At 41.2% G+C, this 17,526-nt stretch overlaps 1 protein-coding gene across 42 annotated transcripts in view; it reads right to left on the minus strand.

The window, feature by feature from the left end:
- Positions 1-17,526, minus strand: part of CELF2 (CUGBP Elav-like family member 2) — a 789,986-nt gene that overhangs the window by 211,089 nt on the left and 561,371 nt on the right. Inside the window, exon 1 of one of the 42 annotated variants that reach the window (XM_070255370.1) lies at positions 1,609-1,750. The exons of the other annotated variants lie outside the window; for them this stretch is intronic. Coding sequence (XP_070111471.1) covers positions 1,609-1,733 — 125 coding nt within the window. The 5' untranslated portion in view covers positions 1,734-1,750. Of the gene's footprint in view, positions 1-1,608; positions 1,751-17,526 lie in introns of those variants that run through there. 42 annotated transcript variants of the gene reach the window in all.

A 17,526-nucleotide genomic window follows, 5' to 3' on the forward strand; every position in this document is an offset into this window, starting at 1 on the left:
CTACTAAACTGGTGACCTTAAAAAAAACAAAACAATTTTGATGTGTTGTTTGTGTGTTTTAGCTAATCAGAGCTTAAAATTACACGCATTATACTCAGGTGATTGCATTTTCTGCTGTGGGTGTTGAGTCAAAGTAAGAGTCTTTCCGGACATCTTCGTGAGGTCTAAGACTTTAGGATACATTTAAATTGCTGAAGTCCAAAGAATTAAAGGGCCTGTGCCAACCTATCACAACTAGACAATCACTTAATAGAAAAATTTTTTTTTTCAAAACCCACCACTATCATCCACCCACTCAACATCACACTAAGAGCAGTGTTTGTGATGAAATTCTACCCATGAGGCTTAACTTCAAGTTCTCTTTTGATTACGACTTTATGACTGTATAGCTAAGTAAGAGTGTTCGCAAGTTTTAAATAGCCACTAAGTGACCTGTGACCAACCCAAATTCGGTGTTATCAAAAGATTTGATATAACATCTAAAACTGTCAAATTTTCTTCAATATGCTACATATTTATTGATACCATCAGTTTTTCTCATTAACTCCTTGACACTTATTTTATCCTGGTATCTTACATAAATACTACTGGCCTATTATGCTTGTGGATATTAAGAAATCATTACTTTCGTGTTCAAGGCTGTTTTATTTTTAAAGATTGGCACCTGAGTTAACAACTGTTGCCAATCTTTTTTCCTCTTTTTCCCCTTCTTCTTCTTCCCAAAGCCTCCTGGTACATAGCTGTATATTCTTGTTGTGAGTGCCTCTGGTTGTGCTATGTGGGACGCCGCCTCAGCATGGCGTGATGAGCGGTGCCATGTCCGCGCCCAGGATCTGAACCAGTGAAACCCTGGGCCCCCGAAGTGGAGCGCGTGAACTTAACCACACGGCCAGGGGGCCGGCCCCTCAAGGCATTTTTAAAGGTCTTTCAGATCATTATTCACTCTCATTTCATTTACTGTTTTTTACTCTCAAGATGTTCTGAAAGCCAGACCCTTTGCTGGGCACTAGGACTAAAAAGACAAGTGAGAAATGGGGAATACTTAATTGAGCTATTATATCACATTTTAAAAAATTAAGCAGGAGAAATAGGGAGGAACCTAATAACCAAAGCATAGAAGCATTTCCCAGAATTGGATTTGTTATGGGCTGTTTTTGCCCAATTATTATTTTAATTGAACTATCTATAATTCCTCCCACTTACATTTTCAGTCTAGAGGAAGCCAGACACAAGACGTTATAAATGAAACCAGAAGCCAGCACATTTTCTGACAGCAGAGACTCCCGAAAGTCTATCAAAATCACCAGAAGAAAGAAGAAATCAAGAAGTTACGGTAGTGGAAAATGACACCTGTCAAAGCCAGAACCTTGAATCTGTGCCTTAATTCCTGGGTCAGCGGCACGGAGGGGACAAGCCAGGACCCCAACTCAGGCAACTCTGCACATGGGGGCAGGCTGGGAACCAAAGTCAAGACAGACTGTGGTGTTTAATAAGGGATTCTCAAGAACCCAGCTGCACCAGAACAGCAGAGGCCCTTTTCAACTCTGATTTAATACATACCCACTTCTGATACAGGACATTTATAACATCTAAACATCATTTCCCTACCTTAGTATTCCGCGTATATTTACAGGCGCAAATATGGAAGACCGCCTCTCCCACCATGCCCAACTCCACCCCTCAATCTTCAGCATGATTTTAATTAATGAGAAGAGTCCACGGAACGTTATCATTGCCTTTCCTCCACCTTCTGATTCGTTTCTATATTCCCTTAACAGCCAATTAGTGATAGCATACAGAAGAATGAGTCCTATAATATTCAGTGCCCCTAATTCCCCATGCACCATCTAGTGGTGATGATAATTATATTAATAGTGATGATGATGCTGATGACAGTATGCTCAATGAATTTAAAACACCTAAAAAGGCCATTTTAACAGTGAGTGAAACAGAATCTTGATTTTCCTTTTGGAAACATTTCCTAGAAACATAAAGTGCTCACATTACCTTGACAAGAATCACATGGCCTCCAGGTTAGACTTGAAGTTAAAGACATCTATATTTTAAAATAAGAAGCTATTGATTTACTGAGCAATTGAAAATTGCATTTCCCTGTTCACTGGCTTTCCAAGTCCCTGTAGTAAGACAATAAAAGTATTTTTGAAGTCGGGGCACAGACTTCAGATATGGGCTACATGTGTGGAAATGCAATGCTTTTACTCATTATGACTCGGTTTCAAAATCATCTTCCATTATAATTTCATGTTCACTTGCCATATCTTTGTCTATAAATCATTTTTGTTGTCCACACTTCGCTTGCCTAACAGATGCCTACATTAAAATTGATTATTACTATTTCTTTCGCCCAAATAAATATTGTTGTCCATAGATTATTGCCACTTGAATTCCTTTTCCTTAAATAAACATAAAGGCATCTCTCTGGCTATCCATCATACTTATTTCCTCCTTTGCTATTAAAAAAATATATAAATAATCAAAAAGCCATAAATACAGCCAATTTTGAATCCTTCACTTCCATTACCAGTTGGAAAGCTGATAACAAGTACTAGCTCAACTGATAGCTTTAGTCCTTCTCACTTAAACGTGTGTGTGTGTGTTTGTGTATAAAATTAGAGTTAGGAATACAAACACACATATGTATTTGTATTATGTGTGTGTGTGTGTGTGTGTATACTTCATTAGGACTATCCATTTGGCCTCATCTTTCTTCAACTCCTGCAGCTTCTAATTCTCTTTCCCATATCAAATAACCCATAATCTCAAATTTTATATGCATTCCTAGTTAATGATCTCTTGCTGATGCTTTCCACTTCCTGTGACACATCGTAAGGAAACTAAAAAGCTTACTATCCCCATGGCTGAGATGAAGAGTAACATGGAAGAGCCTACAAAGCGAGATTTTCTCGAAAAGACACGAGCATCCAATAAAAACGCGTACATAGAAGAGCATCAGCTCAGAATACAAGACTTTTCCAAAATTCGGCTTTAGTATTCCACGTATATTTAAAGGTAAAAATACGGAAGTGGTCCCCTTGAAAGCCAAAAATGGACACAAGAAATGAGCAAGTAGACTTAAAAAAAGGTACCCTAGGGTGTCCTCAAAATACTTAAGTATTTGCCTTTCAAAAGCCACCCTACCACACAGGATGCACTGACTCTTCTTGTCAGAGGATTGGTCTCTCCTACCCAAAATATTTGATTATTATAAGCCAACCAAATCCCTAAGATGCAACTTCCACTGCTTTACATGAGAAGTCTCTTTCCAAAATGCGTCACTATCTGAGGCATTGATGTGTTCTCCAATTGCTCGCGGAAATACACCGAGTTTCAACGTATCCACCATAAAGACAAGGCATTTTGCCTGCACTACAGACACAGCACAGGAAGATTCATTCATACGATTTCAATCATTTTTCATCCATAACCTCTATGACATAAGGGCAAGATGCTTAGTGAGAGAGAGAACGCTTTCCATCACACAGACCAGCATTAGAACTCTCTTCAATCCATAAACCAAGAACAGTTTCCCATTTAAAGAAAGAGAAAAATAAATCCTCTTCATAATTGAAAATAGCTTTTCCCTACAACTCTGTTAGGCTTTGCTGGGAAGAAAACATTTCTGAGTTTATGAGGCAGATTTCATCGAATGTGGATCAAAAAGAAACTAAGCTTACTCTTCTTATGAATCAGTCTTAACTACACTGAGAAACGTGGGTCATTAAGAAAAACTTCAGAACACAGCACCCAGTCCCTGTGGTTACCTTCTTTTCAGATGTAACTAGAGCACCTAGCAGCCAGCTGATAGGTACGTTGGTTAACACCTTTTTTTGCTCATTTTGCCCATCTTTAACATGGAAATTTAAAAAATAAAACACCCAGCAGAAAGACGAAGATTAACATTAGGAGGCCCACAGGGTTTTTGAGTCCCTGAGCGGGGAAAAAAAAAATCTCTCCATTAATAAACATTACATATTATGATTTCATCAAAGGTTTTCAAATCACTTCCAAATGACAGCTCCCATTTCAGAGGCAGACAACAGAATGGAAAAGACTGAAGAGCACATCCTATCCAAATGGTCTGCAGCGTGGGGAGAGGCCGAGCTGATTATCTTCCAATCTGCCAGCCCCTCTCCCAACACACCTGCCACACATCCACGCAGTTACGCAGTTTTGAAAACAAGGATATGGTAAAACGTGCATTGTTGTGCTGCATTCCCAAAGGCCTTCAGCCTTGCCTTGTTAATGGTGGTCAAGGTGTCCAAACTCAGGCGTCACATGATGAGGCGGTTAAGGTCAGGCTTGTGCATTCTAGACGTGAGTAGAAACGGCATTAGATGAGACTCTCCCTTTGGGACGTTTGCCTATGGTATTCTGGAAGAAGTGGCCCTTTGATGGTGCGCTGCGGAGAATGCCAGTGACCTCAGGGAACACCGTCCAGATCTCACTGGCTGCTTTACTGCCCTCTTTCCTCACTGAACAGCAAACACAAGTCACCCAGCCTTCCTCCTTCCCTCTCATCTGATTCTCTGCTTGGGGATGCACCTCCGGTTAAAATTCCTCTGGTTCTACTTCATGAATTAAAATAGGTGTAACCTAGCAGTGTCTAGACCAAGCAAAGCAATAGTGCAGGAGCCTAGGCAAGATTTGGTCCAGACTTGGAAGACGGGGAAAAGTTTAAGGGGTGGAACGGCTTCTTAAAATACAACTCTTTCTGTTCCAGAACATTTTTTTTCTGTTCCACTCAATGAGAGAGAGAAAGAAAAAAGCTAGAGACGGAAAGAGACAGATTCTCACACAGAGAAACATATCTTTGTAATGCATCTAAAGATATAATGCATCACAAATTATTACAGAAATGCAAATCAAAACCACAATGAGATATTGCCTCATGCTTGTCAGGATGGCTATTATTAAAAAGACAAGAAATAAGTGTTGGCAAGGATGTGGAGAAAAGGGAACCACTGTACATTGTTGGTTGGAATGTAAACTGGTGCAGCCATTATGGAAAACAGTATGGCGATCCCTCAATAAATTAAAAATAGAAATACCATATTATCCAGTTTTTCCACTTCTGGTTATTCATACAAAGAACATGAAAACACTAATTCAAAAAGATATATGCACCCCTATGTTCACTGCAGCATTATTTGCAGTAGCCAAGACTTGGAAACAACCTGAGTGTTCATAGATGGATGAATGGGTAAAGAGGGTGTATGTGTATGTGTGTATGTGTGTACAGAGAGAGAGATGCACACACACAATGGAATACTACCCAGCCATGAAAAATATGAAATCTTGCCATTTGCAAGAACAAGGATGAACGAAATAAGTCAGATGGAGAAAGTCAAATACTATATGATTCCACTCATATGTCAAGATAAACAAACACATAGATATGGAGAACAGATTGGTGGTTACCAGAGGGGAAGTGGGGTGGGGGGAGGGCGAAAGGGGTAAAGGGGCACAAATGTATACTAATGGATGGCAAGTAGACTTTTGGCAGTGAGCACAATGTAATCAACACAGAAGGCAAAATATAATGATGTACATCCGAAATCTATACAATATTATAAACCAATGTGACCTCAATTCAAAAAAAAGACACACTGCTTCAAGGAAGGACTAGCAGTTATATGTCCCAGGAAAGTTCATTTATTAAAATACAAAACATCCACAGGCCATTCCTGTCATCTTTGCTCCCCAGCCTGGCTCAACAACCACCTGCTTCCTAGACTGGTAACAATAAATTCCCCTTTGCTACAAAAGGAAGGAAGGAAAGAGAGGAAAAGACAGGACAGAAAAATACAATACACCTGCACCCAGTAGTTAAGGAAAATAACCAGCCTAAATAGCAAACAAGGCGATCACTAAATGGAGTCACTAGAAACCCACAAAACTGTGACAGGCAGAAGCAGAAGGTGAGGCCTGAAACCCATCCTGCTTGGCCCCTAGAGAGCAAAGAGGGGTAGCTGAGAGAAGACCGGGCTGCACTGGAGCCAACCTGGTCACAATCCTACAGCTGCCACTGGCGTGTGACTCTGAGCACTTTGATCTCACTATATTTCAGACTTTTGGTGTAAAAATGAGAGCACGAAGTAGATTTTATTTAAAGGCCCCTTCAGCTTTAAACTTCTGGACAGAAACTCCTCGAGTCCATTCCCCAGGTGCAGGAGGTTCTAGAGTTCCTGGTACCTAGGATGCCCAAGTCTGTTTGCTGTTCCAGAAATGGGATCAGAGTCCTAAACAGATAGTGGGTATGTGGCAACTGGTTATATGATAGAGGGAGCAACACCAATTAGTGAGGAATAGATGGGTTCTTTAGGGGATGGTACTGTAAAAACTAGCTTACCATAGAGAAAATGTTGAATCTATAGCTCATCCCCATAAAAACAAAACAAATTCCCCCAAAAATCTCCCTTCCAAATGCTGTAAGGGTCTAGATATGAAGTACAACTACGAACCCAACAGAAATCTCTACTGGAAAATATTCCTAAGAGCTTGGGATAAAGAAGGATTTCTTTTTTCTTTTTTTTGAGGAAGATTAGCCCTGAGCTAACCATTGGCAATCCTCCTCTTTTTGCTGAGGAAGACTGGCCCTGAGCTAACATCCATGTCCATCTTCCTCTACATTATATGTGGGATGCCTACCACAGCATGGCTTTTTGCCAAGCAGTGCCATGTCCGCACCTGGGATCCGAACCAGCGAACCCTGGACCGCTGAGAAGTGGAACGTGAGAACTTAACCGCTGCACCACCGGGCCAGCCCAGGAACGATTTCTTAAACATGATTTTTTTTTTTTTAAGTCATAAGGGACTACATTGATGGATCTGCCTACAACAAAGGATACCACAGACAAAACTGACAGAAGATATTTGCCATCTCTAAAAAGTGAACAAAAGGATTAATATCCAGACCATACAAGAGCTCAACAAGAAAAAAGATAAGAAACCCAGTGGGAAAATGTGCATAAAATATGAACAGGCAATTCAGAGAAGGAAAAACCCAAATGGCTTAGAAGCACAAAGAGAAGTTCAATCTCACTAGTAATCAGAGAAATGCAAATTAAAATGACAATGATACAGCTATCAGATTAGAAGGAGAAAGACAAACAGTGCCACGTGGAGGCGTGGGCAAAGAGCAAGGCTCGTTGGCAGCTGCCGGGAGGAGGAACAGGTCCCGCCATTCTGGAAAGCGATCTCTGTCCCTGTGAAATGCAGTGTGCTCATGCCCCACGACCCTGAGATGATAATCCACAGAAACTCGCCCACAAAGCCAGAGGAAGACAGGTATGTTCATCACAGCACTGTTCGGAATATCTAGGAATTAGAGGCAGCTTAGGGTGACCATTAATAGGGGAATGAATGAATAAAGTGTGGAGGATTTAGATGCTGGTACACCACAGGGCAGCCAGAAGCAAGGAATAAGGTGCACATCCAGCAATATATGTAGCTCTAAAAGCAGCAATGACTGGAGGAAAAAAATGGAATCAGAATCTATAACACCATTTATGCAGATTATACAATTCATTCTGCAAATAAGTACTTTTCAATCTATTTCACATATACATCTAAAGCAACATTAAACGCATTACAGTGATGCTCTCTGAGGGGAATGGCAATTGGGATAGGGCTGAGGGGGCAGACAAAATGAAATGAGAGGACCCTTGCCTGGCCTGATGATGGTGACGTGCCACAAACGAGGAGAATGACTCTATGAGCCACCTCTGGGCACCTAAACGGGGAAGAGAGAGGAGGGAGAGGAACGAGACGAAAGCCCACTGCAGGCTGTCTTGCTCGCTTCTTTTGAAAACTGGAACATGGACAGCATCAAGGGATAAGAAGCCAAAACACTAGACTGAAAGACTTGAAAAGAGGACACATGAAGAAATTTCTAGAAATACATGTTTGGTTAAAATATAGTATGGCATTCAGTCAATAAGTGTTTATCAAATACTTGAGATGGTAGTAGGTAGAGATTCAAACTAAAACTAGCCCTACGATGGACGTGCTGAGATTCCTCTAATTTCTGAGAGGCTAGGTGCCTAAGTTCCCACATCCAGAAGACTATGCTCAAAAAAGTGAAGGTGGCTTTGGTGGGTGGGAGAAGATTCCTAGAAGCTCAGAAGTGTATGTATACATGTGTATGTATATATATATATACATATATATACACATATATATATATATTTTTTTTTTCGTATCCCAAACCACCTTTCCTTACCCTAGGAGGAGCATGATGACCTGGAATGCCTTTTGTTTGAGTGAACAATGGATAAAGTGAAGTCTGTTTTCAAGAACAAAGGTCACAAGCTGGGAGACCATGGGTCGAATCCAGCTTAGACAAAGGTTATTGAATTAGCTGCCAATATTTAGGTTTCTGGTTGTGTTTTTTAATAAAGATTGGCACCTAAGCTAACAACTGTTGCCAATCTTCTTTTCGCCCCCCCCCCCCCCAGCTTTTTCTCCCCATATCCCCCCAGTACATAGTTGCATATTCCAGTTGGGGGTCCATCCAGTTGTGGCATGTGGGACACTGCCTCAGCGTGGCCCGTTGAGCGGTGCCATGTCCGCACCCAGGATCCTAAACCCTGGGCCATCAAAGCGGAGCTTGGGAACCTAACCACTCAGCCACAGGGCCGGCTCTTAGGTTTCACTTTAAGTCTAGATTCCTGGTTCTCCTGGAAAATTGGAAAAATCTAAGACAATGGGCCCCATGCCAGTTTCGCTTGGAACTGCAGAGCTGCCCTCCTAGGGCAGGTGTGTGTCCTGCTCCCCGGCTTGCACTGCCTGCCAGGCCTTTGTGGACGTCTGGGTGGGTGACGCTGCCACAGCTGCCACTCATTCCTTGCCAGGAGGGACACTTTGCTATTCAGCCCTGAGCCGCAGAGGAAACAGGTCATTGTAACGGAGCAAGTCACTAACGGAGATGATGTGAGTCTTAGCTTACAACGGCATAAGCCCATTTCAAGTGGGACATCGGGAAGGGCTTAGTCCCTCTGGAACGCACCAGAACTAGCAAAGAAATGGGTCAGTGAAAGGCAAGTATTCCAGTTCTCCTGGGTTAGGAAGACGTTCAGGCAGATAAGGTTCCATAACAACCTTTCTGAAGGGAGTTTAGAGGAAGCCTGAACTGAGAAGACGTCTGCACGTTGGACAGTCACGACGCTCAAGGGCCAGTCCCCCCTTCAAAGTACATACACCTGTAACTGTAGCTGCCAGTTCCTGCTCAGGTCTGGTCTCCTTCCGTCAAGATGACATAAACACAAGCAATGACGTTGGCTCCGTTCATTATTTAATTTATATTAATTTTCTCATCCTTGCTTAAAACATCAACTTCAAATGCTCTGAGGATGCTGGGTCCTTGTCCCTGTCCCACAGTTATGCTTATGGTAATGCTTACAGTCTAAGATCAATATTGTAAGTGCCAAGATGACTAAGTTCTGAGTTTATATGCTCTTTTTCACTTAAGTCTGTCTTTAAAGTGCCTAGTACCATCTCAAAATTATGTGATAAGGGGTACCTATGGGATTGACAAGGATCTTACATCAATTCCTCAAAATACAAAGCCCTGGTACCCAGTAACAATGTTCTAACCAACACAGTTAAGGCAATACTTGTATATGCTTTGTTTTGACTTTTTTCCCCATTAAAAAGAATCTGTAAGTGAACAACATACTATATTCAGGGAATGGTAAGAGCTATGAAGAAACCTGAAAAAGGCTGGGAGCTAGAGTGCGACTGGGTGGAATACTGTAGAGAGCAGTCAAGTCAATAACCTAACACTGGAGTAGAAATCCAAATCAAGTGAGTGAGCCTCCAAGCTAGGTGGATATCTGGGGAAGAGCACGTGCAAAGGCCCCAGGACAGAGATGGGCCTTTGGTGTTTGAAGAACAGCAGGAGCTGGAGAGTGAGCAGGGAGAGGGGAAGAGGAGAACATATAGAGTGGGCCGAGGGGAGGAGAAGATGAATTAGGTGATGGACACATGGAGGTAAATGAAGTCATGGCTAACCCATCCTGAAAGACAGTAGCGACGGCGCTCACACTTCTTACTCCGCGCCAGGAACTACTGCACAGTTTTACAGACACATAATATCTCACTTCATGCCTCTCTGAGATGCCAGGAGGGACACAAGTATTCAATGTTTCCATTTTACTGATGAAGAAACTGAGCCCCAAGAAGTGAAGTAACTAATTCAAGGTCGTATCTAGGAGTTGCAGAGCCACATTCAAATCCAGACACTCTGGCTCCAGAATCTGTGCCCTGAATCACTAATGTAGAATGTAAAAAGGAGGATTTTTATTTTTCACTCACTGGAAATTTGAAGATATCTTGATTCATCCAGACTTTAAGATTTTTACTTCCCATCCCACAACCCAACTGGATATGGATTTGGATTACTGTCTTAATTTTGCTAATTACGAAATCAGGGGGTTGGAAAGACGACTCTTGGCCAACTACATCTCAGTTGAACCAGGGTGTTGATCCTTTGTGGATCTTCAGAGAAGGTGATTATAAAACTGTAATGGGCAGTCCACTCCACCTTCCGCATTCCTCATTCCTCACCAAGTCACCTGTGCCCGTCACATGCTAGAGAGTCAGTCTACACACAAACTACACACAGGGATGCTAAAGCTCTGAACAGCCCATCATTTTCCCCAGAAGACTCCCATCCTTATCAGCTCCAAAGAACATTATAAGAAACGGAACTGTAACTTGTTTTTACTAATTTTTCTTCCTTAGTGCTTTAAGAATTTTTTTCCTAGTTCAAGAGTATTTCTTAGGCAGGACTGGTGGCACAGCAGTTAAGTTTGCACGTTCTGCTTCGGCGGCCCAGGGTTCGCTAGTTCGGATCCGGGGTGCTGACCTACGTACCACTTGCCAAGCCATGCTGTGGCAGGCATCCCACATATAAAGTAGAGGGAGATGGGCACAGGCATTAGCTCAGGGCCAGTCTTCCTCAGCAAAAAGAGAGGGATTGGTGGCAGATGTTAGCTCAGGGCTAATCTTCCTCAAAAAAAAAAAAAAAAAAAAGAGGAGTATTTCTTATCACTCACTATTCCTGGTAAATATGTTAAGTTCATGAGATAAACCTCATCAAAACATATTGTATGTTGTTTCCTGGAAGCTGAAATCCAGATTTTTTTTTTTATCTGAAGATAATAGAGTTTGATCATCTGACAGAGGATTAGAATAATTCATAGCACATGGTGAATGAACTTGGGGGACAAATGGGCCCAGAGTTTCAGGGACAAATAATACACATCCCCCCAAAAGTTACAGGCCACCATCTGCTTCTGATGCCAGAAGAGAAGCCCATGTCTTTTAAAATCTGAAGACTCCTCAGTATAAACAAGACTCAGACAGTAACACAGAGCTTAACTTGCTAAAGGAATCAACAGAATATGCATCTGTGCTATCTTCAGCTACAGCAGAAATTGTTTATATAGGGCAAGTAACGTTACTTCATGAACTGAGAGTTGCTCAGATGGTTAACATTTTTTCTTACCTCATACCCCCAAAAAGAATCAGTTAATGCCTTCTTCTTTCAATCAATGATTTTAGAACTGGCCTGCGGGGGAAAATGTCTTGCAACCTATTGAAGGTTTATTTTGATCACAGAGTGAAAAGCTTAAGTCAACAACAAGTGCTATTTTTATGAATTTATTTCTGCTTATGCAATGAATTCAGTGGATTACACTCCAACAGTATGTCAAACTTTGAAACTCTGAAACATCTATGCGTTTGAAAATTGAGAGGGGACCCTTCTGTCTCCACTACTCTATTCAACTACAGTAGCTCCATCAGGAGCTCCACCATTATAATTAGTTCAGTAAAGGGCCCCATCACTTCGATGTGGAAGAAAGAACACTTTTTAAAAATACGTTTATTAAATTTGGACTGTAACTTTATTACAGGAGTTTGATGCTTTCTCCCAGGAAACTGCTTTAAACCAGGATACCTCAGCAATAATGATCTTATCCTGTCATTATCCAAATTGTCAACAAAAGGGAAGATCATTATGATCCCATATAAGATAGAAAGAATGGAGCAATAAACTAGATACATTCCCCACAGGATGATATTAAAGGAAAATTATACCAGGCAAGGGAGAAATGATGCTTGGTATGTAGAGGTTGGAAGTTTTTCTGTTGTGTCATAGTGGTAAAAATATACCAGCCAGCCAGAAAGGGTGAAGCCTTGCTGTTTTAGAAAGCACAGTTATTTTCTACAAGGATTAGATTATGATGTTGCCAACATCTGACTATGCCTGAATTAGTGGAAAAAACCACACATTTTATCATCTAGGTTGTCAATTTCTCTGACCTTGAAATGCTCTCCTGTCTTGGAGACAGGATCCTGGAACTTTCCCCACTTCTGGGGCTACGCCTCTGTCTCCTATGCATGCTCATCTCCCTCCTACCAGCTGAGCAGTCGTGAAGCAATCTCATGCACACTCACGCCTGAAGATATTCCTACATACACACAGTCACAATTCATATCTTCGCCCACGCCTGCCCTGTGTCTTTCCTCCAAACCTGGTCCCCTCCCAGTGCCTAGCTCTCTAGGTGACTACCACAGTCATTCACTCAAGTCCACAAGAAACCCTGGAGCCATCACTTATGCTTCTCTCTCTCACCCTTCACATACCATCCATCGCAATGTCCTTTTGATTTCCCCTTCTAAATATCTCCCAAGTGTCCAATTAACAGAAATGCAGGATTCAGAAACAAAATATTTTAGAAACAATCTTCAAATCTCAGAATCTAACTAGATAGCACCAAAGGTATTCAGTGGAATAAATGTGTCCTTTGCCTGGTGTTCTGACCTTTTGCCATCTGCACTTTCATATGGATTTTGTTTCATTGAATGAAATGTTCCATTTCACAGAAGTAAGAGAAGAAAATCAGACAGCTGGTATACGAAACCTCCCGTTACAACAAACACAGAAGGAGAGTTAACTTTTCCTGCCTCCCCAAGGTACCTACCTGTTCAGTGGGTTTGAACATTTGTATGTATGCTGGCGACTTCTTCCCTGCTTTAAAAATGTCTCATAATATAAAATTGCTATGGGACCTCTTTCTGGACAGGAACATGTACATTATTATACCCATGGGCTTAGATTTAATGTTTAACTGGCGTTTGGGGTGTGAAGAATGGAAGATGCGTTGAGTATCACTTTTTCTTTCAGGTATAACAACAAATTTCATGGACTTCTAAAAGTTCCTTTTTCATTTCCTAGATGGTATACTCCACCTATATTTAGTAGGAACTCATATCTGGCCCTGCACAAAGAAGGCCCCTTGTCACTTATGAAGAATGTGTTGATTTCTTAGGAAGGGAAAAGGAGAGCTTCTACAATTAGCATCACCCTCAGCTGATACTCCACAGCACCAACTTGTCAGCCCTGGGAGATTATGCGTTGTTAATATAAATTGTGATTTAAGAAAATAAGAACAGGGCGTTTCCAATAACAGGGATAACTATGCAATGTATACTAAATTCAAATTCTATCATTAAAAATGGTAGCAACCTACCACTTCATAATAAAGACTGTAATTTACATCCAGCAGTGAACAGAAATAAGATATTCCACAGAGAAAAGCCAAATATACAGGGGCAATAATATAGAAATGTGTTGACTTGAGAAATAATTTTACCTGATCTTAAGTAACAGTGACTACAAAATTTCAGTAAAATTTCAGTGCTTACATTGGTAGAACTCTATTATTACTAACCAAAAGCAGAAACAGAAGGAAACCTGGAATTCTATGTCCACATACTAGCCCTCTTTTTAATCCATCTCTGAGATGTATTTGTCTTAGGCAGAAACCTGGTAAAAAGCCAATGAACAGAAAAAAAAAACTGACTCCAAGATAATTTTAAATGAGAAATAAAATCTGGAGAGAAGCCATGCCAGAATTTATTGAAAAACAGATTTTTCTCCTTCAAAAATGTTATTAAAAAATACAAACGTTTTCCTGACTTATTGCAAGTATATTTTATAAGTTCTCTGCTACTCAGATGTACCCTACTGTACAACGTGATGGATGGGGACAATTAATCATTTTTACTGAAGAGCAGAACAGCCCATGGTATATACTGCTATTAAAAAAGGTGAGGGTATCCTGAGAACACCTTCATTTCCTCATCAAGTCACATTTCACACTTCCCTTGGTTTTTCAAATAGTTCCTTCCAACTGGCTCACATCCTCTGCAGGTCCTGGCTGGCTTGTGGGAAAGGGTTGTCACACTGCCCCTAAAAGGACAGTCCTAATTCTCTGGCCAAGCTTCCATCTGAAGTCATCCTTGTGTTTCGGATAATACAACTCTATTTACATTTCTGTCCATTATCTTCATTCGAAACCAAACCTCATTTTACACATTCTCTTGCTGGACTGTACTCAAACTAAGGGGACGAAAGAAGTGCGGGGAACTTGGATGCTGTCCCACTGGCCAACTGCCCAGCTAGTACATGACCCCATGCAGAGTCTAGCCTCAGTGGAGTCAGCTGTCCATCAGTCCACAGAAACGAACCTCACTGACGAAGTACAGGGAGGTCCCCACCTACAGAAGAGAGAGATCAGGTAGACTAAGTGGGGCCTTTATCATTTTCACAGAGACAACAACATACTGATCACACATACTTGTAACATATCACGGATTATTTGTCTGAAACAGAAAAAAAAACAGAGCCCATGCTGTCTCCTTTCTAAAGAGACAGAAGATGATGCCAGTGTTTGTCAGCTCCTTTTTCATTCTCTTCCTTATCCACTTGGTTCTCTTCTCCTCTAAGCCCTCTTTCCTCTGTGATTCCTTTTCAAAGGCTGGCATCCTCATTCCTCTACAGGACACTGGAGTTTGAGCTGATGAGTAGCTCCTGTCGATCCAGGGCCGAGTGGGGCAGAGCAGAAGGGAGAGTCAGATGTGCTAAGGAGTCTATGCACTTGGCTGAAGCAGAGTCAAAAGCATGCTGGCTCCTGAGCCTTCATGGAAAGGAAAGGCCATGGCTCTGAGGGTCTGTCTCTGTCCATGGCAAAGGACACTCTACTCACCAGCTTCTTGATCCTTGGCTTATGTGGTCCATTCCATCTAAAATATAGGCGAATAAAATCCACTTCACCCGTCAAAAAGACAAAACTCAAACTTGTACTAACTCCAACTTTCTTTGAATAATAATCCTGAATTTGCTTTTCTGGGAATACCTGGGGTTCACTGACAAGGCCTCAGCACCTCTGGTGAGTGTTGACTGCTTGTTAGAGTGTAACGACTGAGGCACAATCACGGAAGGGCAACACTCAACTTCATGTGACTTACTGTGTTAGAGCGGCACGTGGTTGGCAGCAGGCTGGGTTATATCCCAGAAGGCCAGAGCCTGGAGGAGACACTGACCTGCAGGTGATCAGCGAAAGGCCCTGGTAGCAGAGTTTTTCAGGTGCTCAGAGAGAGACCCGCCATTAGGAGGTGTCCTTAGCAGGTGAGCATAGTATTGGAAAACCCCATAGAAACTCAGGTACCCAGAAGGATCCTAAAAGCAGGAAGTGAAGAACAAGACATGCTACATGTGGGCACCTGGTCACAAAGAACAGAGGTGAAGACTCAGATTTCAGAACTGAGGCATAAAGTCCGAGACAGTCAGACAGTGAGGGTGACCTGAGACCTAGCTACTGAATCAGAACACTGGACCCCTTCAAATATCCTGGTTCTGGAGTTCAGAGTAGAGTGGAACCTTCTTATAGTGGGAGTCAAGCATTTTCAGTTAAAGGAATAGAACCAAGCAGGTCATTTTGTTGAATATTTTAATTTTCCCAGACCAGATTTCCATCTTCCATCCATCTCTCTTCTCCTAAACCCTCAAGCTCAGAAATTTACTTTAAAAAAACCTTCTGTTCTTTCTTCATATATATGAACATTAGACAAAGCACTTAAGAAGCAAATGGAACTTTATGGATATATAGTCAAAGGGAAGAAATATAAACATTTTTAAAGGCAAGTTTCTTACATTAACAGTTCAACAAAATAATTCTCTCTTTGCTCTTCTAATTTTTCCTACAATGCCCACAGATAAATCATCAAAATAGATGGGAAGGTCAGCCCTATTTTTGTTGGGGTACTTATAGGAAATACTATAAATCTCTAAAGTGCACCAGATAGAAAAATATGAAAATTGCCAAATTAAAACAAGATCAGGAGAATTCTGTGAGGAACAACAGTATTCCTCGGACCACATTTTTTTGAACCAGTGATTAAAAACTTCATTTCACTGTTGGCTTTAACGTCTAGTAGACTGGCATGCATTTGAAGACATAAGGAACCAGTACTAGAGAAATGCAAGACAGAGAAGAAAGATTTGGTTAGTAATAAGCTTATTTCAGACCTCTTCAGATTAAGGTCAAGTATAAAATTCTCATCAGTTTCCAGTTGATTTAAATTAGGGATGTAGTGATTTGACAGTCACCTCCATCATCATCCTGGGCTAAGAATGTAGAGTGTGAGCAGGTCCACAGAGTCCAATGGAAAGGGTACCTGCAGCCTCCTCATTTACAAACGATGCTCAGAACTGTTAGGATCTAAGGTGGTGGTTGTCTGAATCATTTCATTGAACTCTTTGAAAGGGGTTCCACGGAGAAAAGCTTTGCCAACCTCCACTTTGGCCAGCCCTCCAAACCAAGGCCGCCTTCAATTAGCACACGAAACAGACTTAGAAATGGCAGCCCTTTTCCCTCTATGCTTGTTAACTACTTTTATTTTCCATTTTATTTAAGATACTTAATTTGTTTTTAGTGATTTACTCTTCTTTGTAATTAGACGTAGCGATTAGCGAGCATCTCCTTGGCAATGCAGTTTTCTTGAACAGAAATGAGCTTAAGTCAACATTACAGTTGCTGCTACTAAGTATGTATAAGGATTTGTAAAGGGGAAAAAAACCAACTGGATTCCTTCTCTTCTGCTTAAGCAATGCAAATGAGAGGTAAGACAAAGAAGGAAGTAATTAGTAGGAGGGAGGCAACCAAATGGATATTTTAAATGCAGAATCCATTCATAACACAGCACTTCTCAAGAGAGCTGTTCTAATAGATTACCTGGCTGAAATGTATTATTTAAGTCTCAGTTGTTTAGAGCCAGAACTAAACGCATCTCCTCTGCCTTTGGTGCATAATGTCTTTTGAACAAACGCAGGTCATTACGAGTCTACTGATTTGTCTCTGCAAAATCAGATCTGATATCAGTAGAAAGGCAAGAGGACATAAAAGGGGCCAGTCATGCCTAGGGATGTGAGGCAAATGTCCAAAATAGACTTTCATGATAATATAGAATCAATATGGCAAAATGTTCAAACAAATCATGAATACGAAGGAATTTCTTTTTTTTTAACTAAAAAATAGTTTTACTTTAAAAATCAGGTAAAATAAATGCATCTTTTTTCACAGGGGAGTTTCACAAGTAGTTTCATGGCTTTCTTCCTGCTTCTAAGTGTTGGTTTCACATTTTGTAAGAATTTCA

This window comes from Equus caballus, chromosome 29 (assembly GCF_041296265.1).
Source record: "Equus caballus isolate H_3958 breed thoroughbred chromosome 29, TB-T2T, whole genome shotgun sequence".
Classification (NCBI taxonomy): Eukaryota; Metazoa; Chordata; class Mammalia; order Perissodactyla; family Equidae; genus Equus; species Equus caballus.